This window comes from Mytilus trossulus, chromosome 1 (assembly GCF_036588685.1).
Source record: "Mytilus trossulus isolate FHL-02 chromosome 1, PNRI_Mtr1.1.1.hap1, whole genome shotgun sequence".
NCBI lineage: Eukaryota > Metazoa > Mollusca > Bivalvia > Mytilida > Mytilidae > Mytilus > Mytilus trossulus.
In genome coordinates this window covers 30,335,517-30,352,552 of record NC_086373.1, presented here as the reverse complement: position 1 = coordinate 30,352,552, position 17,036 = coordinate 30,335,517, and the positions used below count along the sequence as shown (strand labels likewise).

Genomic DNA, 17,036 nt, shown 5'->3' with positions numbered 1-17,036 from the left:
TGCCTTGAATAGCAACTGCATTTTGAATAGATGAACACTAAATAAATAAACACCTCTATACCCCTATTATTGTCATTTTTACCTATTGTGTCTGTTTGATTTGTTCGCACATCGGTGTCAGTATAATGGAATTTTAAGCGACTGTCATCGAAGTGAGAGGTTTAGCTAGCTATAAAACCAGGTTTAATCAACCATTTTCCACATAGGAAAATTCCTGTACCAAGTCAGGCATATGACAGTTATTATCCATTCTTTCGATGTGTTTGAATTTGATTTTGTTATTTAATTATGGACTTAATGGACTCAGATATTTACATCATCATTTTTGCACAAAAAAAGAGGACTCGGAACACGATAAGGCTCACGGGTCAAGTCACTTGAATACTGTAAAATCTTGACAGAGAAAAATTCAAAAAATCGCAATAAATGAACTTGAAATGTTTCGAACTGACAAAAAGACAGATTAAAACAGAAGATTATATCAACTTGTGTATATATATATTTTTTAAATATGCGAAAATATTTAAAAGTTGGTTATAATTAATGTTAATGAAAATAACACTTTATAAATTTCGTTTTATAGACTAGTTTCGTAAAGTTTTCAAATACCCGGGCACTTCAGGTTCATACAGTTTTTTACAGTTCATAGTTATAAAATACCCAAAGCTATGTATTCATGGAAAATCATAGCTGTAAATTTAGGATATGGAATTTATAAAATATTTTAGGATCTATTAAAAATATGAAACATTGACCAAACTAAAAAATGGGCTTTTTAGATTAAAGTATGTTATATTTCAAGCTGTTTTTCCTTGGTATATTATTTTTCATTGAAATGTTAAGACAAAGATTTTTATTTTATATATCATTTACTTTATACATCCTTGTGTAAAGACAGTCGTTCATAACATCCATGAAAGATTTGCCACTGGACGTTTATTCAGCTACAACTTAATCAATCATCGTTTCTAAGGCAAACTTTTTCCAAGAAGAAACTGGTCGATTTTACAACTCGTATAGACCCTCAAACTGAATGTATTAATATTAATTGAAATCAGTTTAAAAACTATGGATATCGATTCATAATTTGAAATAAAAAAAATACACTTTAGCTATAAATATTTCTTATTATAATATTGATATGAATTAAATAGTATATGTATCACTAAAAATAAAACAAATATATCCTGTAGATTAACATTTCAAAGTCTATGTAAAGATTTAAATTAAACTGAATAATTAATTGCTTATTTATTATACTGCGTAATTATATATTCAATTTATCGAATATGTCGATCATAACAAAAACACTGGCATTTACATAAAATAGTTTAACAAGGTCTTTATATCCCACAATCCAAAACAGACGAGCCTTACCACGCACATGCGTAAATACAGTATTTGTCGTGTCCTCGCCAGGAAGAGAAAATACACATGTTTACCTGGTGTGTATTTCAGAAACTTCACATGTAAGTATGGATCTAAGTAAGTAATCGTATAATTTGAAAAGTAATCACTTTTGGTATAAAATAAAAAGTCTAAATAGAAAGGGGAAACTATTTATTTAGGTTACAAGGATGTGTCACATGGTTTATAAATAGGTAGTTTCAGAGGGCATTTAATGGTAAAAAGTAAAAGTAAAAATTTATATATATTTCAACGAAAAAAAGTTTATCAGCAATTTTTATAAGGTTTCAAATAACTTATTTAAATGAAATAAAATAAAATAGAATATTAGAAATCAATTAATGAATGTACAAATTTCTTTTTCAGTGGAATTCGATATGCAATAACAACAAAATGTCTGCTAACAAGATATTAGTAGACGCTGTTCGAACTTTGACAAGAGGACAAGATGATGCCGAAGCAGACGTTGAGAACAGCAAGAGAGGAGTGACAGTCAGTAACATAGAGAGATGGCTGGTGACACAGAAATATTACTTAACTAAAGACGAGTTTAAGTGTCCTCTCCATGTTAGTTTGCAGAAAGAAGTAAGCGCGGGAAGACTCGAGAAGCTGACGTCTGGTACCTATGTACTATCAGCCCAGCAGATCAGCAAGGATAAAGCTGTTGCGATTAAACAAAAGGCCCTACTGAAAAGAAGTATATCGAATCCGGGTGGAAAAAGGGGGAGGCCATCAAAGAAAAAGGTATACAACAGGAAATTATTTTTGGGAATTTACAGTATTATGTTTTTAGTAATGACCGTTTCAACAAGGATGGTTGTATTAGTTTTTATGGAATTTTATGAGAATGAGAAGAGCAACCATGTAAAAAATCAATGCTAAATTATACATAATTCATTAGCAGCTCGTGTTTTAGTTAACTGGTTTAGTCTGGTTGTTTATCAAACTGTCAGTTTGAATTTTGTCGTATTAGACGCTCGTTGGTTTTGATAATATTGTAAATCGAATTGCAATCTTTTTTATTCTAGATTATACAGCAACTTAATTAGAACTCGTTTTTTTTTGTAACAGTTCATTTATTTTTATTGTAAATGTCTACGTCTTCTTAGGCTTTGCGCTATTTTGGATCATGATATTTTGTACTTATATTTAAATTTCCTTGCATCGGTGGAATGGTGTCTTTAAATTTGTTTTACTCTTTCGTTAGATTTTTTAATTGATTTTTTTATTTGCTATGTTTCGATTTCAGTACATTCATCAAATTGAAGCGTTAATGTTTTCATTTAATCTGTTTAAGCATTTGAAAATGATGAAAATCCAGCTACAAATGAAGAAACAAACTGTTTAATAGACATTGTTGGAACTAATACTTCTTAACAGCAAATTTTAATCAACTGGATGACTGTTTTACATTCGTGTTCTCCGTAAATTTATTCGGTTTCTGCTCTTTGGTCAATGCAAAAAAATCAAATTTTCCAAGTTCAATATCTTCTTTCAATTACGTTAAATCTTTTAAAATCAAACCATTCAGTGCAAATGAAAATTTATTCTTTCAAAATAAAAAGGACGTAGAAAATGGAAACTAAGTGAATGAAGCCGTCCCCCTTTTTCAAAAAAGGAATACTACAAAGCCTTTTGAGATGTGGTATATACGAAGAAGTGAAAATATCATTAAACCAATACGAAATATTAAACCTTTTTGCAGTTCGAAATTCAGAACCATCGAACGCATCATTTATAATCTATAGCTTAATAAAACCATGCATTGACGTCAATAAATACTTCCATGAAATGACATATACAAATGTCAAATAATTAATCTGTGTGGAAATCGATAATTTGAAGAAGAACAAATAAATTAAGAACTAATCCTTGTTCTATAATCCGCCCTTTTTCGATCCGAAATAGGGCAATTTGCTCAGACTACATATGCATCTTAATATCGTGTAATGATAATATTTAATAATGTAGGAAATAAAAATAACTTTTAAAACAATATGAAACAAATAATGTAATCCCTTTCCGTCCGAACTCTGGAATTCCTTACTGTTTGTTACAAATCTACGTTGACTAAATGTGCACAGACTGATGACCCCTTCCGGGTGTGTGACTTTCTCGCTGCGTGGTATCCTTCGGCTGTTAGGTGGTCTTTGGTCGGATTGTTGTCTCTTTGACATATGCCCATTCTCAAGTTTGCTTGTAATCTTTCAAAACAGATATACAAACATCTAGCCTCATAAACATTAAACGACAAAAAAGGAGGTTTATTTTATACTGTTTTTCTTAAAAATCTGACAGCCTCGGTCTGATATTGAGCAAATAGAAACATATTGAAAATTATAAATCTTTTATACGCTACCAATTATAATTGGAAAAAGCGGACAAAGATAAAAAAAAAAAAATCAGAAATCGCCGAAACACCCGACTACTCTATACCCGGATTAAAAAACAAATAGAAATGATATGATCAACAACATGGTCTAGATGACAGATCCACTTTCTGTGTATGTGTGGTAAAAAGGGGGGATAAACGGGTTTTCGGTTAACACGAACCTTTCTCCCTTTGGTCTAAACAGTAATTCGGAACAGTAAAAGTACGACCTCCAGACAGGTCAAGGCTGAATTATTGTCGATGATTGATTGATTGATTGATTTTTGTTTGCGTAACATCCAGTGCCAAATATTTCATGCACAGTCAGGGCGGGAGAAACTAGTACCGACATAATTTGAGTATGCAGCTGTCACTATAGTTTGCCTCGCGGTCTTAAATGTTTCTGTCGAAAAGACCGTATGAACGTGACTATTGAAATGTATATATAAAAGGAGATGTGAATTGTGTGCTATTTAGACAGCAATCCAAGGAGATAATTAAGAAAAATAATACAGCTAAACTTCAACATACGGTGGTTAACGATGGTCAAGTGTTTCTATAATACGTAAAAGTGTGTAAATAAAGATATTAAAAAGAATGCCCATCATCACTAAATCTCCTAATGACAAACAAGCAACATTATAACCAAAGCACAAAGCACTTAAATTACGCTTTTGATGATTTACATGAACATGAACATGTGGCGGGGTATAACTGAACAAATATTGAATGGAAAATTAAGACACTGTCATATATATAAAAACAAGTCTTTAATTCATTACAAAGGTTTTGACGGAACATAACCAAAACAAACAGGTATAAATAAAAGCTACATAAACTAGTAAAAATGCTGACATGAAATGCCTGTTTTGAAATATTTTATTTTAACATTTCATGAAAAGTTTGTATATTTATATGTAAATCGATGGAAATTTTTACATTTAATAATTTATTATTATTTTTATGAATCATCTGTTGCCCGACAACAGTTAAGACAATATGTCTATACTGACAATCTGTCTGATCATGCTTGTTGACTCAGAATGCCAAATGTATAGTCTATGAAACACATGTTCAGTCCCTAGACCTACCTCTCAAATGCTAATTCCGAATAGCATGTCATATTTGAGCTTACAGCTGTTTCCCGCCAACAACTAATTATATAAGGTACCTAGTCGGAACTCGTTGAAAATCAAATTGTACATATACAAAAGTCTTCAAACATTCTAAATGTGAACCTGGAACATTTGCTTAAAAGCAATATATAGATAAAACACTTTTTTGACTACAGCATCTTTGTAAATTAGTTAACATCATTCAACAATATATTTTTCCAAATATTAATTTAAAAAAAAATAAAAAAATTTAGCATACTGTTTACTCAGAAACTTAGAAGTCTACTTTTCTGTTATCTGCATATTAAAATTAGTTTACACTAGAATAAATTCTTATAATTACATTGCTGCTGTTGGTTTGTACAGAGGTGTCTTACCATTAAGAAATAATGTAACTATAAAGTGATTTCCGGGATAATGTGTTTTGAATGTTGGTTGATACCTATTTTAAAGATTAATTTTTTGTTACTGTCATTGACAATCATATATTGACCAGTGTACGTCTTTTGTTGTTTTCATAGTGTTGCTGCATTAGGGTCTTATTTTAATATAATTGTTCCAATCGGCATTTCGCGGTCACATCAAGCATAGACCCGGAAATTTAGACCATCAAGTGTTATTATCATTAGAGTCGAAGCTGAATTATATTATGTCAAACTTTCATCGTTTAAGCACATTGTTTGGTTTTTAAATGGAATTAAAAAAATCAAAATGTATTTTCGTTTTAGCAAAAAATGAAACAGAGTGCGTATGATGACGAAGATTGCCCTGTAGACCCTCCCCAGCCATCCGATCTCTTGAATGAAGGAAATTGTGATTATTGTCTACAGACAGCAGAAAACAACAAGAAGGGCGAGCAGGAAGAATTTCTAGTCTGTAAAGATTGCAGTGCAAAAGGTGCGGAAACAGACTTAATAAAACTGTATCTTCATGCAAATTTATTCTGTTTGTAATTATTCATTACTGGTTATATATTATTTTGAAAATTTGAACGTTATCAACTGGCTTCATGACAAATTATTGCCAGAAAAGCATTGCAATAATGGGTAAAAGATATTCATCAAATCGTTCTGTGAGAGTGAAGTTTCATCTGTGTACTATTGAAGTGATTTTTTTTGATTTTTTCTAAGAATTACGCCAGCAGTGAAAATAAGATTTTGGAATATCTGTCTATTTTAAATAAAATTTACTTCCTTTTAAAAAAAGAGTTGTTTATAAAAATAATCAATTATTACACATTTGTTTGTTATGTCTTTGTTACCACATGCAACATGCATGTCATAAAGAAAGTAAAAACAAAGGTACGTTAGGTCATAGCAGTTAAACCCTTTCTTTCATGGATACGTATATCGTTTGTAATTTCTATTTTTAGCTCATCCAACATGTATGGGATATTCGATTCTACTCTCTAGCAGAGCGAGACTGTATCCCTGGCAATGTATTGACTGTAAGACGTGTTGTCTGTGTTTGGATGCTAGTGATCCTGTAAGTAAATCGATGTTACAACTGAGATCACCTCCAGTTCTGTGCTGTTCAGTTTTTTCCGGTTTTTTTTTTTTGCCATAATCTTGACGTTCTTTACTTGACTCGAGAGAGTTTGGTATCTTCCGCTATTTATTTCAATCGTAACTACTCGGCCATTCTCGCTGTGCAGTACAATTTAATCGTAACTACTCGGTCATTCTCGCTGTGTAGTACAATAGTTATTTCTTCGTTCAACCAGAAGGCCAAGTAGTTCCGATTGCTATTAATTTAATACTACTAGGGTGTTTATCGACCTTCATTACCCATTGAGTGTCTCACTAGATAGATCTTTATTACAGAGGAATAATAGCAACAAATGTGTATTACCTCTCATGGGAATGATAAAGTATATATACAGTTTTCTTGGAAAACATGCATTTTACATAACGTTTATAATGATTGTTTTATTGATGTAAAACGTTTTTATCTTACGTATACAAACATATGTTTCATAGAAAAAAAGAATTGTGACAGTTGGACAAGAATACTATTAATCGAAAACATGCGTCCAACAATTTTCATTCTGAAACAAATAAAATGACCTTGAAAGCGTCTGTCTTCTCAGTTCTGTATACTTAAAACTTATTTGAAATTTAGAATGGTCTTAAAATGAATACAACAGAGTCTGTTTATTTACTTGAATAAATTTATATGTATATTTAGTGATATTTGGAATTAAAATTGGAAAATAAAAGTGATCTAACAGGAGAATTTTCCACATCTCATTTGCAACATACTTGTACATACCCTTCTCATGGTTAATTGTCTGTCAAAGAGCTTTTAACAAATTTGTTGTTAAAGATTTCACAAGCAACCCAAATGTCTCTGGACAACGGTTTTACATTCCAGAAATGTTAGGGTATTAATTTCTTATTACCAAATTGTTCTGAAATGTTCCCCTAACATTCATGTTATTCAATTTTTACAGGATAGCATGTTATTTTGCGATGCTTGTGACAAAGGTTACCATATGAACTGTCACACACCTAAAGTCACAGACAAACCTTCAGGTAAATTTCTTTCTATGGGTTCATCATTAGCGCAAATATTTAATAATATTAGATAATAATAGACAATTGCGAAGTTGAGTGTCAAATAATGTGTGTACGCTTGATAACCAACAGCTTATGTTGTTTTTATTTAGGGATTTTGCGAATTTAGACAAAACAAATCCCTATTATTGCCTACCTTAAAAGACAGTCCAAATGATGCCTATAAATAAAACACTAACCAGATACGCAAGAGATCAAACAAATATAACACCAGAACTGGTCTGTTTTGACATCCAGCACATCGAGTTAAAAAGTAATCATTGTGGGTTAGATAGAAAATGCACATAGAAGCACTCCTTCAACATGTGTGTTTGGTCGAAGTCATAACGTAACTATCGGGAATATTAAGAAATCAGTAAACTAATATTTTGTATCTTGTACCGCGAAAAATGCCACTAATGAGTTGGACTCAGACGCATCGTATCGGTCAACAAATTCGTAATGGGGACCGTAAAACGTAAGGGATGTCATACTTCCTATTAACTCTGTTCGAGCAGTGTTTTTGTCAGAAGTATAACAACGTTAATTATGTCCACGCAATGCGAGCATGGAAGAGCTTAACTAATTTATAGAGTAATTAATACACCTTACAATAGGCCAAAAGATATAATACTGTTGAGAAATGGAAAGTTGACAATTGGATTGCTGAAATCATCATCAATAGCTGGCACGTCACTCCGTTAGGTCAAGTTTTCATGAGTGAGTGAGTGAACATGATTAACTAACAACAGCAATGTGTGATTTGGACAACTAAACTTTCAAATCGAGCTGTTATTATACCAGATCAACCACATAGTTAATAGATTTAAAAATAATTATTCGAACCACACAGAACATTGGAATAAAGGAACAATTCAACCCTACTCCCTTAGTTTTATTCAACACTGAGTGTCCGCCATTGTCTGAAAGAATTTCTATAATCATCTGCCTGTTTTAACAAGCGTTCTCACTTCTTCATTTTATTGGATTCAGAAGATAGTTATAGATTATCGTTGATCATCTCAATGAGATTGATTTTCTGGCTTGAGCGGCCGATACGACTTGAAATGACCAATACATATCTGTTCATCACTATTTTACCTATGACGAGGTTGTCGATTTCATTAGCAGCGCCACATGCCCCCTTACTTTCTAGCGATTATTTTCATATCACTTGACACCGCTGACAAAGGAAATTATCAGCCTGGAAGATCAAAGGAAAATTTCGTTAAATAGCGATAAAAAAATAGGGACAACCTCGATGCCAAAGAAGCATACTTGCACACTGGATTACTCTGCCTAGGCATTGTTAAAAACTAGCACTGTTTTAGCATGTACAATATAAAATCACAGCTATGCATACATGTAAACTTCATGAACTGAACAAGTTATGTTTTAAATATCACTATATGTGATAACATAAATTACTCGTCTAATACAGTCTATGTTAGAAATGGACTCAATTGACGTACATTTCAATAACGTGTCGTCTTTAAGAAAAAAAACATCGATGAACAGTGTTTTGTACGTTTTGTGTACTCTACGTTCGAATGTAATTTGGAATAGTGTTGAATAATTCGGAGACAGACGGCAATAACAAAACAAACTTTGTACTCGATATAAATTAATTTAATGTTGTTAGTTTTCACTGTTTTGTCTTTATTTGATTAATGACAACATTAAAACGTATGCATTGCGTCTTTTTGTTTACTAGGGAAATGGATATGTTCTGAATGTGCAGATCAAGGAATAACGGACGCGGACCTTGTAGAAGACACAGAGACAACAGATAATGAAAACAAATCGGGTAGGAATTCTCTATATATTATAGAGCAAACTAACATTTACAGTATGTGTGCAGCAATTTTGGTAATGATTATGGCTTGAAAGTAACCAACTGGCACATAAGAGTTAGATATGATATGCCATGAAACCGCGATTTGTAGATACATTTCTTAGACACATTTGCAATTCTAAAATTCTGTGTCAGTCAACATCTTAAAATTGTTGATTGAATTATGTGCAAAAAAAGTATGAAAAACATTATTTATACGTAGGTTTAAAGTAAGTGATACGGTTTTTTTTAAGAAATACTAGTGGCAAGCATTTAATGTAGTACTATTAACAGTAGTGAGTTGGGGGTTTTGAATACGAACAAGCATAATTATATATCATAGTAAATTGTACTTTATTCTTATAGGCGATACTAGTTGCAATTACCCTACCCCTTGTGAATCACCAGTTACAGATCAGGACCCGGATGTAAGGTAAGTAGTGTATATACGTACAGGGGAAGTAATAAAACCATTTTGATGTATAAATGAATCACATTATGAATTATGATAAAGTTATGTAAATATAGGAGAAGATGACTAATAAAGGCAACAGTAGCATACCGCGGTGTTCAAAAGTAACAAATTCATATTTGTTTTTAATATACTTTATAAAATTGACAATCGTAGTTTCATTTTTTGAATGAACCTAAAAAAAATGTAGATGCGTGCCAAAGTGCTAAGCTGTTTGCGCTTATTACCATAGTTTGAATAATATTCCAATACCAATGTAATATTCTGTCAGTCACATCTATTCCAGATCTTTTTTCAAAAATGAATCAAAAGTGAATGGTATTTCGTCAATACCCAAAGTAGATAATGGTAAATATCCGGATGCTTCCAAATGGACGACAGATGACGTCGTTCAATTCATCATATCGGTGGGATTCAATGATCAAGCCGAGGCTTTTAGAGAACAGGTAATTGTATATAATGGAATTCAGATTATATATCGAATGGACGACGCTAAATGAATTTAAAAAATCTTTTTAAAAAAACTTGTGTCAGAAATTTAAAGCAATTCTTAAATTTTACAAAAAGAGGTGAAGATAACATAGGAAAAATCTAAATCTGTAAGTCAAACCAAGACGGAAATCATTATGTTGAAAAGAAGTAAGACCGGTAGACAAGCAACAGACTACAAAACAATATGAAAAAAACCCTAATGTTTGTGCTACATGAATCCCATCATAAAAACTCATCAAAAATACTTATCCTCTATTTCGCGATATGCACGTTGCGGCTACATAAGATTCGCCAATGAACCGATGGAAAAGTTGAGAACTGTTTCACAGTCTTACAAGTTGCTCGTATAAAGTATTAATTCAATTAAACGATCATCAAGATCAATTTGCCGTAAAAGCCTTTAGAAAAATGAATTCAACTTTACCATCAAGAAACTCTAAAAAATATTGTATCAACCTGAAGTCTGACGAATACACTGAATGTAACCAATCTTGAGCATGCATAACTGAAGCTCATCTGGTGCAGTAAAAAAGTTTAACAAAAATACCGAACCCAAAGGCTATTCAAATAGGGGAAATGGACAATATCTAAAGCTATCAATCACAGGAACAAGTGAAAAAAATTGCCACTCTCTTGACATATCAATTAAAGTTAAATGTATCCAGTTTGTTTAGTCATATTTTCTTTATCAGGAGATAGATGGACAGTCATTACTTTTGATGAAGAGAAGTGATGTTTTAACTGGACTTAATATTAGACTAGGACCGGCTCTAAAGATATATCAACATGTGTTGAAACTGCAAGCAGTCGGATTAGATAACTCACTCTTCTGAATATGATGTGCATGCATGTTCTAATAATGATTTATGACAGCCCATTGTTTTGTTTTAGATTTTGTAAAGGGTAAATTTACGAAAATAAACATACCCTAAGTGAAATCGAAAAAAACATATCACGGGCGGACATAATTTATTTCTAATATGTCTTACGAGTATGCGAAACTTCAAAATGATCTGATGTTAGTATGATAGGTTGCTCCTTCCTTCCTATTACTTTGATAGACTACCTGCTTCTGTACTAAAAGTATGTGCTCTTTCTTTACCAAAATGTATTTCCATTTACACGAACAATTAAACGAATCAAATGACAGCTCATCAATAGCTGGAAATAAAACAAATACGGGATGACTAATTCAGTCTGAACAATTTGGTTGCCTACAGAGATTTGATAAGAATTTTTCTTTCTAATAATGTTACTTAAAAAATATATTATTAGTCCAAGAAAAACCACAAGTTTGTAAAGTCAGAAGACATAATGTTCATATGAATCAAAACGGACAGACAACATCAGTCCACAAATAACTTACAAAAATCAAGAGCAAACTTAAGCAGCAATAACCTTACCGAGATACATACATAGGATCCCCGGAAGGGTAAATAGTGTCATCAAAGATACCAGGTTTTAGATTATGTACTCCATTTAAAACCTGAGGTGTTCTTGTATAAATTCAATATACAGTAGTATATGTCTCCGGCATATACCGAATATCTGCAAACAATAAAGTAAGTATTTCAAAATGAATATACAATGAGCTGACATACTAGAGGATAATGCAAGTTTTACAATTGTATATAATAATGTACATCTTTATGGGCTTTTTTGGTTCGGAATTTCCATTGTAACAATGTGGGATGATTTTGTATATTTATAATGTCTTTGTAATTGCACTTTAAGCATTCTTCATAGTTTTGTGAAAAACTGTTCTTTGTCTGAATTGATAATAGCTTTGATATCAGTCAATTTCACAGTCCTTCACGTCATACATTCGCCTTAGTCCATATGTTGATCCCCTGAGTTTTTTTGGTGCATTTGTTATTTCTTATCCGTTCTAGTAGTATAATAATACCATAAAATATAACTGTTACTGTTATAATATTGTTATTTACCCTCCATACTTACCAATGTGTTTCATCATTACTATGCATGCATTTTACAATTTAGATATCTTCGTGATATAAACGAATTATTCCTCATATACTCTGGTCACAGGCACTCGTCTCAGAAAAACATTCCTATAAAAAGGCACATAAGAAAAACATTTTCTGAGACGTGTGCCTGTGACTTGTTGATTACGACTCAATTTGAGGTTTTATGTTTATATGACGAGGTTTAAGAATCAAGAGCTCAGTTCATCATGAGTTTTCAATAGTAAAATACCTTTTTTAAATACTTTTTTCATTCGCTTATAATTGTACTTTAAAGCAGCTGTTTGTATTTCCTTTGAAATATCTTCCATATGCCTTTTATATACAGTAGGTTTTTTTAATTGTCAAAGGCCACACGGTCAACCCATATAATTTTCATGTTTATCCAAAGTTCTTCATGGAGAGTAGTAATATCATTGTCCATAATTGCACATCTCCTTATTTTTGTTGTTGTTAATATTATACGGATAATGAGTGGCCAAAAATATCACAGCTAAATATGTGTACTTTGACGTTCTGACAATTTTAGGTTTTATCCCCAAATTGTAGATCATGTAAATTTGTAATTTATTACCCTAATGTCTTCAATCGAACAACAAGCGCTGAATAGAATTTAGATTTTATGGAAATATGTGAAATGATCAAAACGGATTGAAGTACATGATAAAGTCTCTCCGTTGTTCAATTTCCAGTAGGGGTTGACAAGTTTTAATACAGGGAAAATGGCCATAAATGAGATCGGTCTTTTAGAAACTTTGTACTCGTTCAAATATCAATCTCTCAGAATTGTTGTTGTTACTGATTAGTATTTTTGCATAACCCATTAACTGTGTGCTGATGATATGTGTTAAAATGCAATAATTTGTTTTTTAAGTTGATTTGTTAATTAAATATTAGATATGGTGCTCAAATTAGAATTATAAATACTTCTAAATTTGCACCATTGTTTAGCGATGTCATAACTTAGGGGAAAAAAAACAGCAACGCAAACGTATGCCTCTTATTAATGTCCAGTTACACAATTTTAGTCAGGAAGAACCCTTAAAGCAAACTTATACAATTCATAATTGTCAGAAATATAAGAGGGCTGTATTTTCAATTGATTTTAGACATACAAATACTTTGTAAAATGAGATGCATAATTTTATATGAGGGGACTTTGTTTTATTGATGAAATATTTACGTGTTAGCTTGTTAAAATAATTATGTATTGTTCATATGTCATACATAGGTCATTGTTATCATAGTGTCATGTTTTATAGTCATGACTCTAAATTGTTAATAAAACTAATCAAATGATTTGCCTTTTGTCTCCCTTTGAATCAAGAACAAGTATTTGTATCTATTTGAACGGTAGAAACCAAAACGCCAAAAGCATACATTTAGTATATTATTAGGCAACCAATAGAGAAACTATGCTGACTGTTTTGTGATCTTTGTTTGCTTAATTATATATATTTGTATATTTGTAAGAAGTTTTAGTTCTTTTTCTTTGTTTACCTAAAATACTGGTACATAAATTAATGCTAATATTTGAAAAAATATTTATGCGTATTTAAAGCAACAAAATTGAACACCGTCAGAGTAACGTGATCTTTGTTACTTATTTGATTTATCTTACGATGATATATCGAGTCTGCCACTGGAACAAAGTCTTGTTGTTCTAGACGCACCGTGCCCCGTTTTGTCTCATTTAGAATGATTGTGACGCTTGTATCAAAACAGTTGGAAGTCCAAGTCAAATTCCAAGAACGTGGAAAACCAAAATTTCCGAAACGCTGTACCAAATGGGCTCAGCCAATCAATACAAAGAAAAGACTAAAGTGTTTCAAACATAACCAAAAAAAAGCCAAGATATAAAAAAAAGGAGAAACACGAAAAAGGCAAACACGGCAAAGTCCATGCTTAAGGTGTAGCATGTAAAGCAAAGGTTGGTTCATAATGTCGATGTAAAGTCAGAAGAAATAAAATACGTCATAATTCATCAGGAAACGTATGTGATATCATTTGGAAACTGTTTGACGGACTTTGCTTTTTAACTTTTGATATGAGCGTCACGGATGAGTCTTTTTTTATACGAAACGCGGGTCTAGCGTATTAAAATATAATCCTGGTACCTTTGATAACTATTTTCCTAAAAAAAAGTAAAGAATATTATAGATCATCTCGATCGTGTTTTGCCAGCAAGTTTCAAGACAACGGTTTAAAAAAATAACCAAGTAGTGCCATGTTAAGTTAATTTTCATATCATCAGGATGAAACGAGTAAATATTTTCTTTTCCTTAAACGATTCAGTTGTCGTTTGAAAACACAGCTGTTATCTAATCAAAAGGAAATGTATAAAATGTTGAAATTTGAAGGAATATATTTTGAAAACTCGTAGAATAAATTTTGTTTCAATCAAAACAAAATTGTAAAGTTTTAAGGAAACGTCCTCTTCGGTACACTATTTTTGTAAGTAATGTTTCGTCTAGACATGTTAGAGAAAAGGATAATATATTTCACAAAGGATTTAATTTTAAACTACAGCAAAGATGGAAACAAAATGATGGCATTACCTTACTCTGACCAGAACAAGCTAATATTGAATGGGAAAAAATCTATGATACCTGATGGATTACGGGTGGTATTTCTTGTAAATGAAATGGTTGTTTTCATGTACAATTTTAAGTTCAGTTTCTGTTGATATGGTGCATAAGGATATCCATTAAACATATACTGGGTATTTTAAAAAACAAAAGGTATAAGTCAACCAATAAGGTAACCATTGCCAAATAGATACAATTCCGCAATGTTCATTAGCCATCCTGAATTTAAAAATGTTCGTCTTGTCAAGTTTAGGGCTCAACCAACCCTCTCTGTCGAATCTAATAGTGTAAGTCAAGAAATTGAGGTGAGTTGTATGTAAATCCCGGTGATATTATCTTTTATTTTGAGTTCAATACTATGAATAAATCAGTGAGAGGACAGTTACAAAATCTACTAAAGTTGAAAGGTGATACAAAATCTTCTCATTCTTCTTGTGAACTCTCTGTATAAAGCCTGTCTCACCAAACTCACCGGGAAGGCCATGACAGTTGGTTTTCATTGCAAAGCTGATCGTCTTATAAATCGGGTCCACAAAAAATACCAAATATGTTGCCAATCAAAAGAATCAACCGACTTTTTCACGTCAGTTTCAAAGACATTTTCATTTGTAATTTTAATGGCTTATTTTACTAGAATCTACCAGCAACAACATATCGAACTGTTTACACATTCGTGTGTTTTGTCTTTGATCCGTAAAAAGATATGATGATGAGATATATGTATTAATCTTTAAAGCACTTGGAAATCACAGCAATAGCATGACGTTCTTTGGAACACTTAATCGTAATTGGGTATAAAGTATAGATCACAAAAGTCGAGTTATTTAACCTTGATTGAATAAGGGGACGCCCATTTGATATTCTGGGAAGGGTGGGGTGGGGGGGGGGGGGGGGGAGGGGGTGCAGGGAGATTTGTTTTTGATCGGTTATTTATTTTTGTAACTAAGAGGACAGATTATTTATTTTCTGCACTATTGAAGCAAGATTTTCCATTTTCATTTCAGCAAGGGCCTGATTATTCATTTTCACAACTATATAATGATATGCGAAATCATACAATTTTTAAAAGATTTGTTTATTATAAATAATACATGTATAGTCAAGCCATTATGTATCATTTAATCAGAATTAATCATCATCCTCTGCAGAAAGACCAATGGCAATGTGCATGATAAAGCAAAAAAGGATTTTTTTTTAGAATATTTAAGTTTTTGGATGCTGTTTTTTTTTTAAACTCATGATTAAGTTTATAACAAAATTACTACATTACAAAAGGAATGCATCACTAACAGAATACAGAAAGGCAATCAATGAACAAAATACATATAAATAAGGAACATTGATCCCGAAAAATCAGGGCTACATCTGATGGAAAATAGAACTTGCTTCTTGTAAAGCACTCACCGTGAACACAATTTGATATGGAGACAAGCGTTTGATTTTGAAATTTTGAAAATCACGGCCCTATTGAAATAAAAGTGAGGTAAGGTTTCCTGAGACATTATATCTCAAGCTAAAGGAAACCAATTTTAAGACATTTCAAGTATATTTAAATAATATTTATACTTTTATTTTAAAAAAAAATTGGGATGTGTTTCCCGATTTTTTTTTTGGGAAAAAAGAATTTATGAGGAATCTGGTGCAATACTTTCGATTAGACCTGCTGAGTTATTTATTTTCAACACATTGCAAGTTTTCAAACTACCACAGAACAAACCATTTATTTTTGTTATTATCAAGGCTGAGTTATTTATTTTCAAAATCCTACTGTCCCCCCCCCCCCCCCCCCCCCCAACCCCCAGAATATCAAATGATCGTCCCCTAAATAGCTATATTGTTGACAAAAATGCACATTACTTTTATGTTACAATGCATTCAATATATCGGTTTAGGAATTGTGATAACAAAATAGCAACATCGGTTATTCAATCTGACTTTTGAAAGATTTTTTTATAATTGTTTTACAACTTTTTAAAGGATTAACATTGTATTATATCTATGTATTTTTAAGTTGTTATTTTATTTGTACTTAAGTTGTTTGGTTCAACAAAAGAGAATCATTTGGCCTTTCGATTTTTGTATTAAAGTTTATTAAAGATATAGGCAAATGTGAAAACTATTTCGAAAACCATCAATAAATGACAATAACTCCAATAAAGACCCAACTGACAATTTGACACTGTTGACCTATTTGTAGGTCTTGTCTATATTGTTTTT

General features: G+C 31.8%; 1 protein-coding gene across 2 annotated transcripts; it reads left to right on the top strand.

The window, feature by feature from the left end:
- The first annotated feature begins 1,347 nt into the window (after nucleotides 1-1,347).
- On the top strand, nucleotides 1,348-11,157 carry LOC134721225 (uncharacterized). 2 transcript variants are annotated; one of them, XM_063584041.1, is made up of 9 exons: nucleotides 1,348-1,469; nucleotides 1,774-2,151; nucleotides 5,622-5,790; nucleotides 6,266-6,378; nucleotides 7,346-7,427; nucleotides 9,163-9,255; nucleotides 9,649-9,715; nucleotides 10,041-10,200; nucleotides 10,939-11,157. In XM_063584041.1, exons 2-9 carry the CDS (start codon nucleotides 1,801-1,803, stop codon nucleotides 11,077-11,079), a joined length of 1,176 nt encoding a protein of 391 aa, XP_063440111.1. In that variant the 5' UTR covers nucleotides 1,348-1,469; nucleotides 1,774-1,800; the 3' UTR covers nucleotides 11,080-11,157. The 2 variants fall into 2 exon arrangements, with proteins under 2 accessions (XP_063440111.1, XP_063440119.1); XM_063584049.1 differs by having other exon boundaries at nucleotides 1,372-1,485.
- The last annotated feature ends 5,879 nt before the right edge of the window (nucleotides 11,158-17,036 follow it).